At 33.6% G+C, this 13230-nt stretch overlaps 1 protein-coding gene across 2 annotated transcripts in view; it reads left to right on the top strand.

The window, feature by feature from the left end:
* LOC136989780 (trafficking protein particle complex subunit 12) overlaps positions 1–13230 on the top strand; it is a 39522-nt gene that overhangs the window by 25737 nt on the left and 555 nt on the right. Inside the window, exons 6-12 of one of the 2 annotated variants that reach the window (XM_067288047.1) lie at positions 297–435; positions 504–616; positions 2164–2236; positions 4024–4097; positions 12779–12877; positions 12951–13054; positions 13126–13213. In XM_067288047.1, the coding sequence (XP_067144148.1) occupies positions 297–435; positions 504–616; positions 2164–2236; positions 4024–4097; positions 12779–12877; positions 12951–13054; positions 13126–13213 (690 nt within the window). The remainder of the gene's footprint in view (positions 1–296; positions 436–503; positions 617–2163; positions 2237–4023; positions 4098–12778; positions 12878–12950; positions 13055–13125; positions 13214–13230) is intronic. The other variant, XM_067288048.1, reaches the window with a different exon arrangement.

Genomic DNA, 13230 nt, shown 5'->3' on the forward strand with positions numbered 1-13230 from the left:
TTAATAAATGAATGGGTCATTACCTTTTAATTCCTACTCATTAATTTAAAGTCCTATTGAGCTTTTAACTAGATAGTGGTTGAGCATTTTTTAGGTTTCTCTCCGCTTCAGATCGTTATAAATTAACTAAGTAGCAGATTAATCAAATAAGAATAGCTTTAACTGAGCACTATTTGAGTTTTAAATGAAAAGATAATAATAAAAAGTTATAAATTTATATTATTATTATTAAGTTTTCGTAAATTTGTGTAAAGTTATAATGGATTAATTAAAATTTTTTCATACAATTTCTTTAGCTTTGGTTCACGAGACTGGCATTATTTATTAAATTGAGAAAATTTTCTTTGGCCGAAGTTGAAAGCGAAGTATTTTCTGACCTTGATCAACCAGACATGTTTTATGAATTTTACCAAGATGCATACAAAGGAAAAAAAGGTATACTTCTGAGTAATTTATATACTTAATATATTACTAATAAATACAATATGTATTAATACATTTAGGATCCATGGCACCATTCTCTTTTCGATTATTGTTGGCTGAACTGTCTCAGTATCAGGGAAATCATCAGAGAACTTTAGACAAGTTGTATTCTTTACTTGAAACAGTATCTCTTGTAAGTTTTTATATATTATTAATAAATTTTAATAAATTACTAGGGGTCTGTTCCTGGAAACCTAACCCTGACATTTTCAATGGTTTTGCAGCATTTTTTTCTTGTGTTGTGAATTACAATTTTTTATATATAAATAAAAAAATACCAAATAATAATCACAGTTTATTATCTAATGATAAGACAAAAAAACAAATGCAGAACAAATTAATAAGCATCTTTCAATGGTGCTTAATCAACATTTGCATACCAAATTGTTCTATGTAGCAGCTAAGATGAATTTTGACATCTAGTGTCCAAAATATTTTGACTTATATGAAATTTTTATTCAAACTTACTTATTTATTTTTTTCTTTCTAAGACTGCTCTATGAGGCCATCGTAACTTCATTATAATAAAATAACATTGGCCTTATTGACATTGGCTAGATTGTCACTCTATAATAATTTATAAGTTAATTTTTTGAATTGTTAGATGTGCAAAAAATGAAATATCAACATTTACTTTCTGAAAGTGATACAAAAAACTGTAATTAATTTGAACTTGGATAGTTCAAAATTCTGTTTATTTGTAACTGTACTATTTTGTCCCAGCCAGGGATATAAAGATTTACATGTCAAGGAATTTAGTTAGTTCGAAATATGGCTACTTTGAAATTTGAAGTGAAAATTCTATCCAAAATGTACTATGCATATGTTAACTCATTCATTTAGATGAAAGTTCCCTCTAAACTTTAAGAGAACAGTAAACCAAGAACCACTCTAATTTGGTTAATATGACATCGCATTTACAGGAACACATTTTCAGGTGTCATCTTACCCATGGATTATTCTTTTTTCTTATGTTATAAAATACAGTTGGGTTTTGGATATTTGGAATTTTAAGATTGGACTACAGGTAGCAGACAGATATTTGTAAGGCATTGGCTAACTTACTACTATTTAGGCCACTTTAAAAATAAATTGGGCTATATTTTGAGGAATTCTGCTTTAGTTTTTATAAAACCTATCTGGTAACCTGTGAGGTTCTCATTAGACATGTGCTGTTTACCTGCAGTTTATTTATATTATTATTATTATTAATTAATTAATGTAAATAACATTCTGTTTATGTAGCCATATTCCATTTGCTGAATAAATTATATCAATTACATGGTATTTGGCATGTTGTACAGAAATATCTAAATGTCAGATAAAGTTGTGATTATTAATTCCCTTGAATTTCGAACTAATGAGGATTTCCTGTAGTTATACCTATACTAAAACTGTATACCATTTTAATGTAGCTTTTAATTGTACCATTGATGTAGCAATCAAAACTACATTAAAATTGAGGAATATATATTATTTATTATTATTAATTTTAAAAGATTATAATGTGTACAACAAATTTTCTACAAGAATATAAAATAATAAAAAAATTAATTTTTTTTCTTCTATATTTTTGATATCAAACTGTAACAAATTTTAAACGAAACAAAAGATTTTCAAATAAAAAAATAATCAGTCAGTCAAAGCAATTTCAAATTTATTTTTTATTTTGAATATTAGATTCTTCAGAATTTGAAGAATGGATTTTCTGAAGATGGAAGTGAAGCTAACATGACTGACACCATTAGAAAGAGTGAGAATACTTTTTACTTATTATTATAGACTATTTGGAGCTTTCATATCAAGATTGTTAAATGTACTCAATAAATATCTTCAAACTATACTTCTTATAAAGAAATTATTATATTTAAATGAAAAATTTTCTGTAAAGACCCTGTTTTAGTGGGGTATTGAAGATTGACTATAAAACTTAATGGTATTCTTGCAGCAAAGTTGGTGGTGTAACTTGACTTCATATTTGTATTGAATTCTGAAGTTTGTATTATTAACTGGACAAGATGGAAGTGATACAATTGAATGAATTTGGTTGAGACTTTAATGCATGCACAATAAAGATAATTAATAGTACCAGGAATTGGGAATTATAACATCAAACACTATATTGTATATAGTTTGGTATCTAGTGGAACAACAGTTAAAGAACTTTGCTACTCTAACAAGCCAAGTTTCCAAGTAACAAATGGATATCAAAATTTATTTTATACCAATCAAAAGAACACTTGCTGGTTAATCAGAATCATTTTTTAAAAAATTGATTTTCTGTAATATTACTGATTTGATTCATATTTGCCTGAAGTTTTATTGAATAATAATAATTCAATAATTAAAATTAGAAAATTTAAATGAAATACAGTAGAGACTCATTAATCGGAACCCCGGTAATTGGAATCGCCGGTAATCGGAACGATTTTCAGTCGGACTGTCTCATGCTGAATCGAACGTTTTTGATACAAAATTTACTTCTAAAGTATAATTTTCATGTTTTTATATTCTTCAATATATTTATTTTGTTTGTACAAAATGCAGAAATAATTTTTAATGATACGATAGCCTCGATTATTATTATAAAAATTTTCGTTAGGCTTAAAATCGACAAAAATTCAACACGAAGCGACACGCAATGGAGAAAAATTTGAACATTGGACAGGTTAATATATTTATTCGTACATAATCGGTAATCGGAACAAATCGCTAATCTGAACAACCCCAGTCCCAAATTGATTCCGATTTTCGGTTCTCTGCTGTAATATCTTTGATGAACTCGTGACAAATTTCAGCTAACTGTTGATGACACTCAATCAAATTCTTGTCTGAATTGTATAATTGCAAGTTTTACTCTTTAAATATCAAATTTTTGTTTGCTGCTATATTATGATTCTTACAAAAAAAATCAACTTTTATAACTGAATTTGATTTAGGAATAGATGTTCTATCAAGTGATGCAAAAAAATCCTGTTTTCGATTTGTTACTCTAAAACCTGGCTTGTAAACTACTATTAATATGAAGATGTATTTTGAGATTTCAGTTAATTGAAGCTGTATTCTCTTCTATAAAATATGATTTGATGCTTTTGGTCATATGAGAACTAAAATTTTTTCAAAAGTATCATTTTCATCTGATTCTTTAAATCAGCTTGTAGAAAAATATTAAAAAAATACATTATTGAGATTTTATTTTTAATTCATTATTTTTTTCAAGCATAGTAGCTCAAAAGGGCTCAAAGACCATAAATGTGATTTTATAAAAGAAAAGAAATATGATTAAGAAATCACATAAATGTTATTATATTCCGAACTTTTGTGTAGATCAAAACATTACTCTGATGTGATTTGTGACATTTTGCATATTGTGCAAAATGAACATTTTTGCTTCCAAGCCTGATTTTTCATAATACATAAATATTATGAAAAATCAAATTTGGTCACTATGTCTTTCCCTTGATGTATGGTGTAGTATTTAAAATAATATAGATACATTTTACTTGTATTTGTTTGCTAAAAAATTTTGTTTTATTGCAGTGTCAATTCAATTGTGGGAAGAAAGAGAGCGGAGAATTTTATATTCGTTAATTAACTGTGTTCTTTCCTTGAAGGTAAGTTTTCCGATGTTTATGTTGTAGAGAAAAATACAAAAAATTTGTGTGTGTCTTGCGAGAAAGTTTAGGACTATCTGTGGACTCCGTGTGGACATGTAAAAATGCTATATTAACATAAGTATGATTCTCAGTAATTACTGTTACTCACAGGCAAACTTTGATAATCATTACATTAATACCTAACAATATAATAATTTGCTTCTTGTCCTCTGTTGAAATTTTATGCCATCAAGCTTCTATATAGGCTTCTAATCTGAGAACTATCACACCAGTCGGAGAATGTTTTCAATTGGACACCAAGACTGTTTTAGCTTTGTACTTTATTTAATTTGCATTTTTGACAGTTCCAGGCCTCAAAGTGCCATTTCCCTCTGAAAAGGGAGAAAAGTGAATTGAAATACAGAAAAAGTGAGTGCGATAGTGACAAAACAAAGAGAAAACATGGAAGGAAAACTTAGCAAAATAGCAGTAAAAGTTTTTTTTTATTGTTATGATTAAATACATTTTAAAACTTTCTTTATATACTGTAATATTTCCATTAAACCACAAATACTTAATAAGTCTTTGGCTTCTTCCGTAAACAATCAGTCAGAAAGATGATGTTCTTTTATTAAGATTTTTCTGGATGCTTTCAGCTTCCTCTTGTTTTTGAACACTTTTAACACTAACAAGCATGACATGTGCTGTGTATTTCATTCATGTTCTTGCTATTAATGGCCTTCTCCAGTTTTTTGTTTGCTGCTTCTAACAAAACTTGACCTGTCTTGTGTATTTCACTTTCTTCTACTTTTTCTGTTTTAAGCTCTGCTGCAGTGCCAAAATCTTTTCCTTGTCATAAACAGCTTTCTTTTGATGGTCTTCAAAATGTTTCTGTGCTTCCTCCTCGTCTCTTTTTTTCTGTTTCTTTTAACTTCTTTTCATTTTTCAATTGTTCTTGATAATGTCTGTGCTGAGGCAGTTAATTTCAGTAGTCCTTTGTAATAGGTACAAGGTGTAGGCTTTGGTCATACATGTTTAGTCCCTCCTTAACAAGCAAAAGTGAATTAAACATTCTTTCTGACATCAATGCTCTATCAGGATGAAGTGCCCGGCATAAAATTGAAAATCCCTGTTTCACATCAGTATTGCCATGAGAGAGAGTCAATATTGATTTCACCAATTTGGTTATACTGGAATATCTTGCATTCCCAAGGGAGTTAACCAATTTAAAATACTGACTCCAATAATAATCAATTCTCTCACTTGTTGAGCTCCCTCCTTTTACCAAACTGAATTTAAAGACATGTTCAGATCAAAAGAGAGTGAGAGCGACATACGAATTCTGTGGTATTTGCGTGTTCCCTGACTTTCCATGACTTTTTCTGCTAAAAATCTTATTCCTTGACTTTCCAGGTCTATACAGACCCTGTACATGAAAGGGATTTTTGTTTCCTATAACTTAACAACACCAAACAGCAGTTGCGGTTTGAGTTCTGCTCTGGCCAAGTATTTTCTTCCAGAAAATTCTAGTTTGATAGTTCGGCAGATCGTCTGGCTTTAAAAGTATTTTTGATTGGTCCCACATCTTCCTAATTAAGCACGTGGAAATGACTAGAAAAGTGAAGACTCCAAGGCCTGCAGTTCTGTCCCTCTTCATCATTCTAATATCATGTATCCAGAAACACAATATTAGAATAATAGAATTCTTTTTTAGAAAGTAATGTAGTTGTAAAAGAACTTGTACCCCAAAAAGTATCTTCTTTAAAATTGAAGAGGGAAAAAACTGTCCAAAATGCATATTAAATAAAAAAAAAACAGCTAAAAAAGGTCTCTTCATGTTCATTCCCCAAAAGGAGTGATAAGTTCTCAGATTAGAAGCCAATATAGAAGCTTGATAACATTAAAATGATAAATTGAAACATTCACTTCTTAATTAATTCATTCTGTTCAACAACATATCAAGCCAAGCCATTAATTTATGCCTGAAGGAAATAAAGATTTACTTAAGACTATGAATCTACAGTACAGGTACTGTACCTACAATTCAGATATACTTGATAGAAGAACATAGCAACTAGTTAGAAATGTAACTAGACACACAGGTTCTAGCACAGCAAGGGACCAGTCAAATACATGTATATCAAATGTGGGCCATGCTCAATACTATAAGGTAAACCAAAACATACTGTGATTTTAAAAAGGGTCTAACAAAGGCCTTTTTGTTGCCAGGCCTTTATGACTCATGTAAACAGACATTTGAATTTTTTCTGTATTAATCACCACAAGATGTTAGAAACATTGATTTTTAGAAGAGAAATCACCAAGATTACAGGCCAGATATGATGCCTTAACAGGTGCCAGTTTGCAACCCCTGCACTAGCATAACTTTGTTTGGAATTACTTGAAGAGCTTAAGTAGCAAGCAGGATGTCACAGTAACTGTTATAACATATATAATTAAATGCATTTTTATCTTTCATATACCATAAAAATGTATAGATTTTGGAAGACACACTCTAAAAAGCAGATTAAGCTGATAACACTCACTACACACTAAAAGATTCCTTTTCCATGGAATTGTTACAAATGGTAACTGACTCATTTACAAAACTTGTATAAGAAATAAAATACTCAACTTGAGCTATCATTTACAAAAGAATTGGCTCAATCACTGTAACAAGCATCTCTATATTTGGCTGAAAATATTACTCTTGAAAAAATTGCAGGAAATAAATTATGTGCACCTAGCATTTGTGAGGTTAGCCGACCAACTGCATTAGTCAGGATTGTTGCACGATCACGACCAACATGTGGGAGTAGGAAAAACTCAGAGGTGGGTTCCCCATCGTCAAACCGTTTAATAATAATAAAAATTTCTTACAGCTATCTTTATAATAAGGCATAATGCCTATCCAAAGGTGGAAACAAGTCTGTACAAAAAGTTCAGATGTTCCGATGATCGAGAGGTTGAGAGCGATGACCCCAGGGCACTCAGCGCAACTTGGAAAGATGACTTCTGGCGACTAGGTGTACCTTGACAATTCTTGATGGGATGGGAGAACAAAGATCAAATTTTGGGATGTCAAAACAGCTTTTGTTATGGAATCCCAGGAGCACAAAAACCCATAGAGGCACACCAAGAACGTCATAAAAACCATCTGGAAAAAAGATGCAAGTTCTTTTGGGTCTCAAATCGAACATTCTGATAGGTCGATGCCAACTTGCTCCCACTCTCCAATTGGTCCCCTTCTTCGTTACGAATTATAATGAGATCAGAACCCAGATCATAGGATGGAAATTGATTATGAATATCAAATTGATTATATTAAAACAATACTCACTCGATTTGGTGAAAAAAAATTAGTAGTTCTTAGGGATAGAGAATTGAGAGAATTTCAAGTTTTTCTTCCTGATCGTTTTAATAAAAAATTAGAGAATGAGGATTTAGATAAGATAAGAGATTTTAAATTTGTATACAGGGGTATGAGAGATTGTGGGAATAAGTATAAAGCTCATATTATTGAGTTTGTTTGACTTTTTTTATATTTTCTCTTTGAAATTAATGAGATTTCATTGGTTTTGATTTTGTTTACATTCATTGATTTTGAAAAATTTCATTGAATTTAAAATCTTTACAATTTCATGAATTTTAGTATTGGTTTTGATTAAATTCATATAATTTAAAAAATTTAAATTTGGGGACAGAATCTACATTTTTCTACTACTACCGTTTCCTCCATCCCCGAGCTCTCCCCTGTGCTTCAGGAGATTGTGGCTGTGGCCAAAACCCCATTTGTAACAACTCAGCACCCCCTGGTATTTGCCACCTTCCTGCTTTCCTCTGTGTTTGAGGCGATTGCAGGAAAGGGAGCGGTTGTAATGATTGTTGAGGTCCTTCATGGGCTTCCTTCAATGGCTTCCTGTCTACGGGATTCTTTTTGGTTCAGTTTTCCTGCCGTGCCTACTCAACACTTTCCTATTGACTATTTCTATTTCTGCTTGTAATTCTGGGGAAAGTTTGGCCCCCAGAGGCAAAATGAGCAGCTCTGGCTGTGGGAATTCCAGCTTTCTCCTCACTCGCATTAACACCTGTCACACTGTCTCTTTGCCCATCCTATGGCTTGGTGCTGACTTTCATGTTCTGGAGACAAAGGAGGGGATTCCAGGGGTTCCCATTCCTCATCCTCTCTCTCATCCCAGATACCTTGCAAGGCTACATAGGGGTTTTCGATATGTATGCCCTCTGCCATCATACTGCATATAAGAAGACAAGAAAGTGACAACTTTAATTTGATTTTCCCTCAAAGTCTAAGTTAAAAAAAAAAAAGTAAAGCTTCAGCAATGATAGTTAAAAGGTATCTCAAGCCTTACTATAAGAAAAAAAAAGGGGGGGAGGAAAGTCGAATGATGAAGAATAAAGCTTGTCGTTTATTCCATCTTCATAGAAATCCCGCCTGTCTATAACACGCTCACCTCTAGAGCTTATTGCTCTCGCATTCTCTCTGCTACTTTCGAGGTTAAGGTCAAACAATTGCCGTTCTGCATTATCCTTTGAGCTTCGCTGGTTATAACTTCGAGGAATGGATCTCCCTCTTCCTTTGATCTCAATCCTCTCCAGGAATTGAGCGGCCTTGCATTTATTAGCCACTATCCGTACTATAATATATAAATAGAAGAATTCGTTTTCTATCTTAGTTTTGATGATCTGAACTAGAAAATGCCATCAATAGCACTTCTGACGAGTGGTCCAAACCAGAGGTGAAGTCAGGTCCAATCCAGTTACAGCTATGTGTACTACATGATTGTTCAGACACAACATTGTCTGATGGTGTTCTGACAGATGGGGATATGCCTGTTGGTATGTGCCTTCCCATTGGCTGGGTCTAGGGAAGGACATTGGCATGTCTTCAAAGGGAAATACTTCTCATGTCCTTCCTTCGGAGAGCACCTTCATTTCTGAGCGCCCATTGTCTCTATATTTACAGGGTAGGGCTATTAGTTCCGACATCTTCTTCAACATGAGATTCCGATAGTTCCCCATCTCACCCCGACAAGTGAGACAGTTATTAACTCGAACTTTACAGTGAGAACAGAGCACATGACCTACTCTACACTGATACACTGGTAGTGACATGTAATTTTAACATACTGGACACTTGAAGAGAGCTATCATTGCAGGGTCTGTCGGAGGATTGCTTGGTGCTTCCTGGCTAGATTCTGAAAGACGAGTCACCGAACTCTGTTGATCTTCCATGTTTTAGGACTTCTAAACAAAAGAAGAATGAAATTAATTTAATATAAGGGAATAATATAGATTATATCTTTCTGTGTTATTCAAACTCGTATAGATACATCTTTTTCTTTTCTTTTAACAACCAGCAGGGAGGTATGGGTATTTTCCCTGTGCTCCATTATATTCATCTTCCTTGGAAAGGAAGGGTTTCTACCTCTATGGGAGATGTTCAGTATTCCTTGTGCAAGGATAGAGTTGTAAATGTTTCCCCAGCATCTAGAATTGTAGCCTGAGAATTTGGTTTAACTGCTACAGGCATTAATTCAAACACTTCTATAGGGTTTGCCTCTCTTGCTTGTCTGATCCTAGGTAACGAGAGTGTTCTTCCTCTCCTCTTTCCTCTTTTACAACATCTATGTTTACTTGTCCAAACAACCAGAAATACTATGACAGTAAAAATTACTAGAACGATAGAGACTAGATTCCAAACGATTGGGATATAACTGGGGTGTATGGGTGAATTTGCATAAATATCAGATTTTACCAACTCCAAGGACCAATCTCCTGCTTCTTTTTTTTTTGAATATTCAAGGTTGTGTTTTTTAAATATTTCTGAAGGAGCTCTGTTTCTGTTTGGTTAAGAATATCTGTAATAGCCGGTACTACATTGCAATCCGAGATCACCATCTTATAAGTTGTTCCAGCTTGAAAGTGTGATGTTAGACGCACACTGGGCATGTGTCCGACACAATTCATCGGTAATTTGAAGATGCCAGTATTGTTTAACTTGATCATAGCTACTTGCAGTCGCTTTAGACTGGTGAGTTGATTACACTCTGCGATCTGGTTCATGGGTGCAGGAGTTGAATAGATCCAAGTTCCTTCCTCATCAATTCTTTGAAATAATCCCATGGGTTTATTTTTGCAAAGCCAAGCAGTAATGGAGTGCTCAGTAAGTGGTTGACAAGATCTTGCTGGAAGATCACATCTCCCTGCAGCTGAATGTAGGCTGTAAATACTGTTGCAAAATTGCCTGGTAACATTACACATTGACAGTTCCATCCAAATAAACAACTACTAGCCCATTATAGATAACGATCAACTACTGCTGAATTATCGGGCTAGCAAATGGCTATAGTAATATTAATAATTTAAGATAATTTGGTACTAGAGTTAGGCGTTAGGCGCCATCTCTTGCTAAATTTAATAATTAAATAATTATTTAATTAAAAATTCTAATTATTAAATTTAGCAAGAGATGGCGCCTAATGCCTAACTCTAGTGCCAAATTATCTTAAATTATTAATATTACTACAGTAGAGCATCGATTATCCGACCCCCGATTAATCGACTTATTGGCTAACCGACCGCGTTCTAGTCGGCAAATTCAAATGTCCGCTAGTGATGTGGCACTACAATATTTGGTTATGTCTTGGCTACTTTAATATTATTTTTGTTAAATTTTTGCATGTTTTAGCTGGCAGCACTGGCTCGACCATGAAAGGGAGGCTAGTATTTAAACCAGGCCTAATACACTATACTAATAATGTATTATTTCATACTTTTCGGTTATCCGACCAACCCTGAGTCCCCAATTAAGTCGGATAATCGATGCTCTGCTGCAGGGGTGGCCAACTTTTGTGCACATAAGATCTACTTTTTATCGTAAAAATGTGTCGCGATCGACTTGTTGTCATAGGCATAGTCTAAGTGGGGAGGGGGAAGTATGAAATACATACTATGTTTATACACTGTTTCAGTACGAAGTGCACTCACTGCTTATGAGTCGAGTCATAACTGCATGCATACAGTTGCGTTCGGTTACAAATATAATACATTAAGTCAAGACATCGCTAGCGATCGACCAAAATTGGCTTGGCGATTGACCGGTCGATCGCGATCGACTTGTTGGCCACCCCTGCTCTACTGTATAGCCATTTGCTAGCCCGATAATTTGGCAGTAGTTGATCGTTATCTATAACGGGCTAGTAGTTGTTTATTTGTATATATACGCCTTGCCGGGGTTTGCGATGGCCGGTTGAGTGCCTTTGGGAGGACGTGGACAATTAATGTGTCCCCAGCCAGCATTGTAATGACCATCGATGGTCGTACGGTAATCTTATATCAGCTGGAGGAGGAGAGCGGATCGGAGGTTCGGGTAGTGTAACTGGTAACGTGTCTGCACGGATAGCAGAAGTTGAGGGTTTGAGTCCCGCTTCGGGCCGTTTCTTTTCTTCCAGTTAGAATTTTTAATTAAATAATTTAAATAAATTTAGGCCTAATTATTAAATTTAGCAAGGGATGGCACCTAACGCCTAACTCTAGTACCAAATTATCTTAAATTATTAATATTACTATAACCATTTGCTAGCACGATAATTCGGCAGTAGTTGATCGACAGTTCCATCATACAGAACAAAATCACCAATACCCTAATACTCAAAACACCTTCACAGTTGAACCATGCTTGGAAAAACTCAACTTCTTGCTTCACACAGTTTTGAGTGTGTCCTTCATTTGGCTGGCAGATAACTCTATGTCCAATATTTCCATAAAAGACTGGAAAGACTGAGGTCACTCTCTGCCATTGAGTACTGGCCATTACAGGTGATCCCTAGCCCATAAAAACTGCTTCTTTTGCTGAACTGGAATCAACATATGCTCTCTTATATGAAAAGTATCCCATGTCATGTAACCTGTTACTAGTAATTCATCAAGATACAGGTCAGCCTGTTCATTTTCTCCACAGTTTTGCAGCTTCCACAAACATATTAGGCCTATATTTCATGACAAACCAATACAAAATTTTGATCTTTCTTTCCCTAACAGTAGTCATTTGCAATCTGCCATTACTGCATCTAGGTGTCTGAGGATTTGTGAATAAAACCAGTTTCTTCATAGTGTTTGAGGAAGGTTCTGACAGTGGACTCATTCAAACACTTTCCAAGCAATCTGCACTATATAGCTGTTCTGTTTTGTCATTTTTGGGGATCTTATAGCATATTGCACGTGCAGTCCTAGCCTGTGTTATTCCATTTTTCACATTTTGAACAATGCACACAAGACTACACAAGATTTTATAGTTCTCTTTGTTTGCATACTGCCAGTTGAGCAATATCTGCCAAATGCTGGGTACGTGTAAATTTATTGCCTGCAATTTTTTGGAGGAATAATGCTTTCAGGCATATATGGAGATGTCTGTTACAGTGATTGAGCCAATTTTTTTGTAAAAACAGCTCAAGTAGAATACTTTATTTCTTAAATGAGTTTCATTTCTCTTACCATTTATAACAACCATGAATACATGTATATTTATTGCAAAGATTCAATTTTAGAAATTTCTAAAAAATTAACCTGTTATGAGATTATTGAACTATTATGTTCAATTTATAAATTTCATAACAGCTTTACATCTTTTCTTCTTAACTGTGTATAATTTTATATAAGAACTTTTATTGTAATTTAAGGATTACGTCATGGCCGTAAAGTTGTTAGATCTTTTGATACAAAAAGATGAGTCTCACAAACCACAGCTTCTTTCAGCCTTTGGTAGATTATATTTACAGGTAACATTCATTTATTATTATTAAATATTTTTATAAGGGATTATATTTCATGTTTATTTTTTATGTACATTAGTTAGGAGATGTCAAAGCTGCCCAAGAATGTTTCAGTCAAGTCACCATAATCCGATCATCTCTACCAAAAGAAACATGGCATGAAGTTGAAGAGCTCGTCAACAAGTAAACTTTTTATCTATTGATTAGGCAAATTAATAATATATCTATTTAATTAAGAACAGGAACTTTTTTAGAGCTATGATGGCAATTGCACAGAATGGATATGCTGATGCATACAATTACTACAAACAGGCTTATTCTTTAGATTCGAACAAACCAATGGTAATATTCTTTGTTAC

Source organism: Centruroides vittatus, unplaced genomic scaffold, assembly GCF_030686945.1.
Source record: "Centruroides vittatus isolate TY-2023 unplaced genomic scaffold, ASM3068694v2 scaffold_769, whole genome shotgun sequence".
Lineage (NCBI taxonomy): Eukaryota > Metazoa > Arthropoda > Arachnida > Scorpiones > Buthidae > Centruroides > Centruroides vittatus.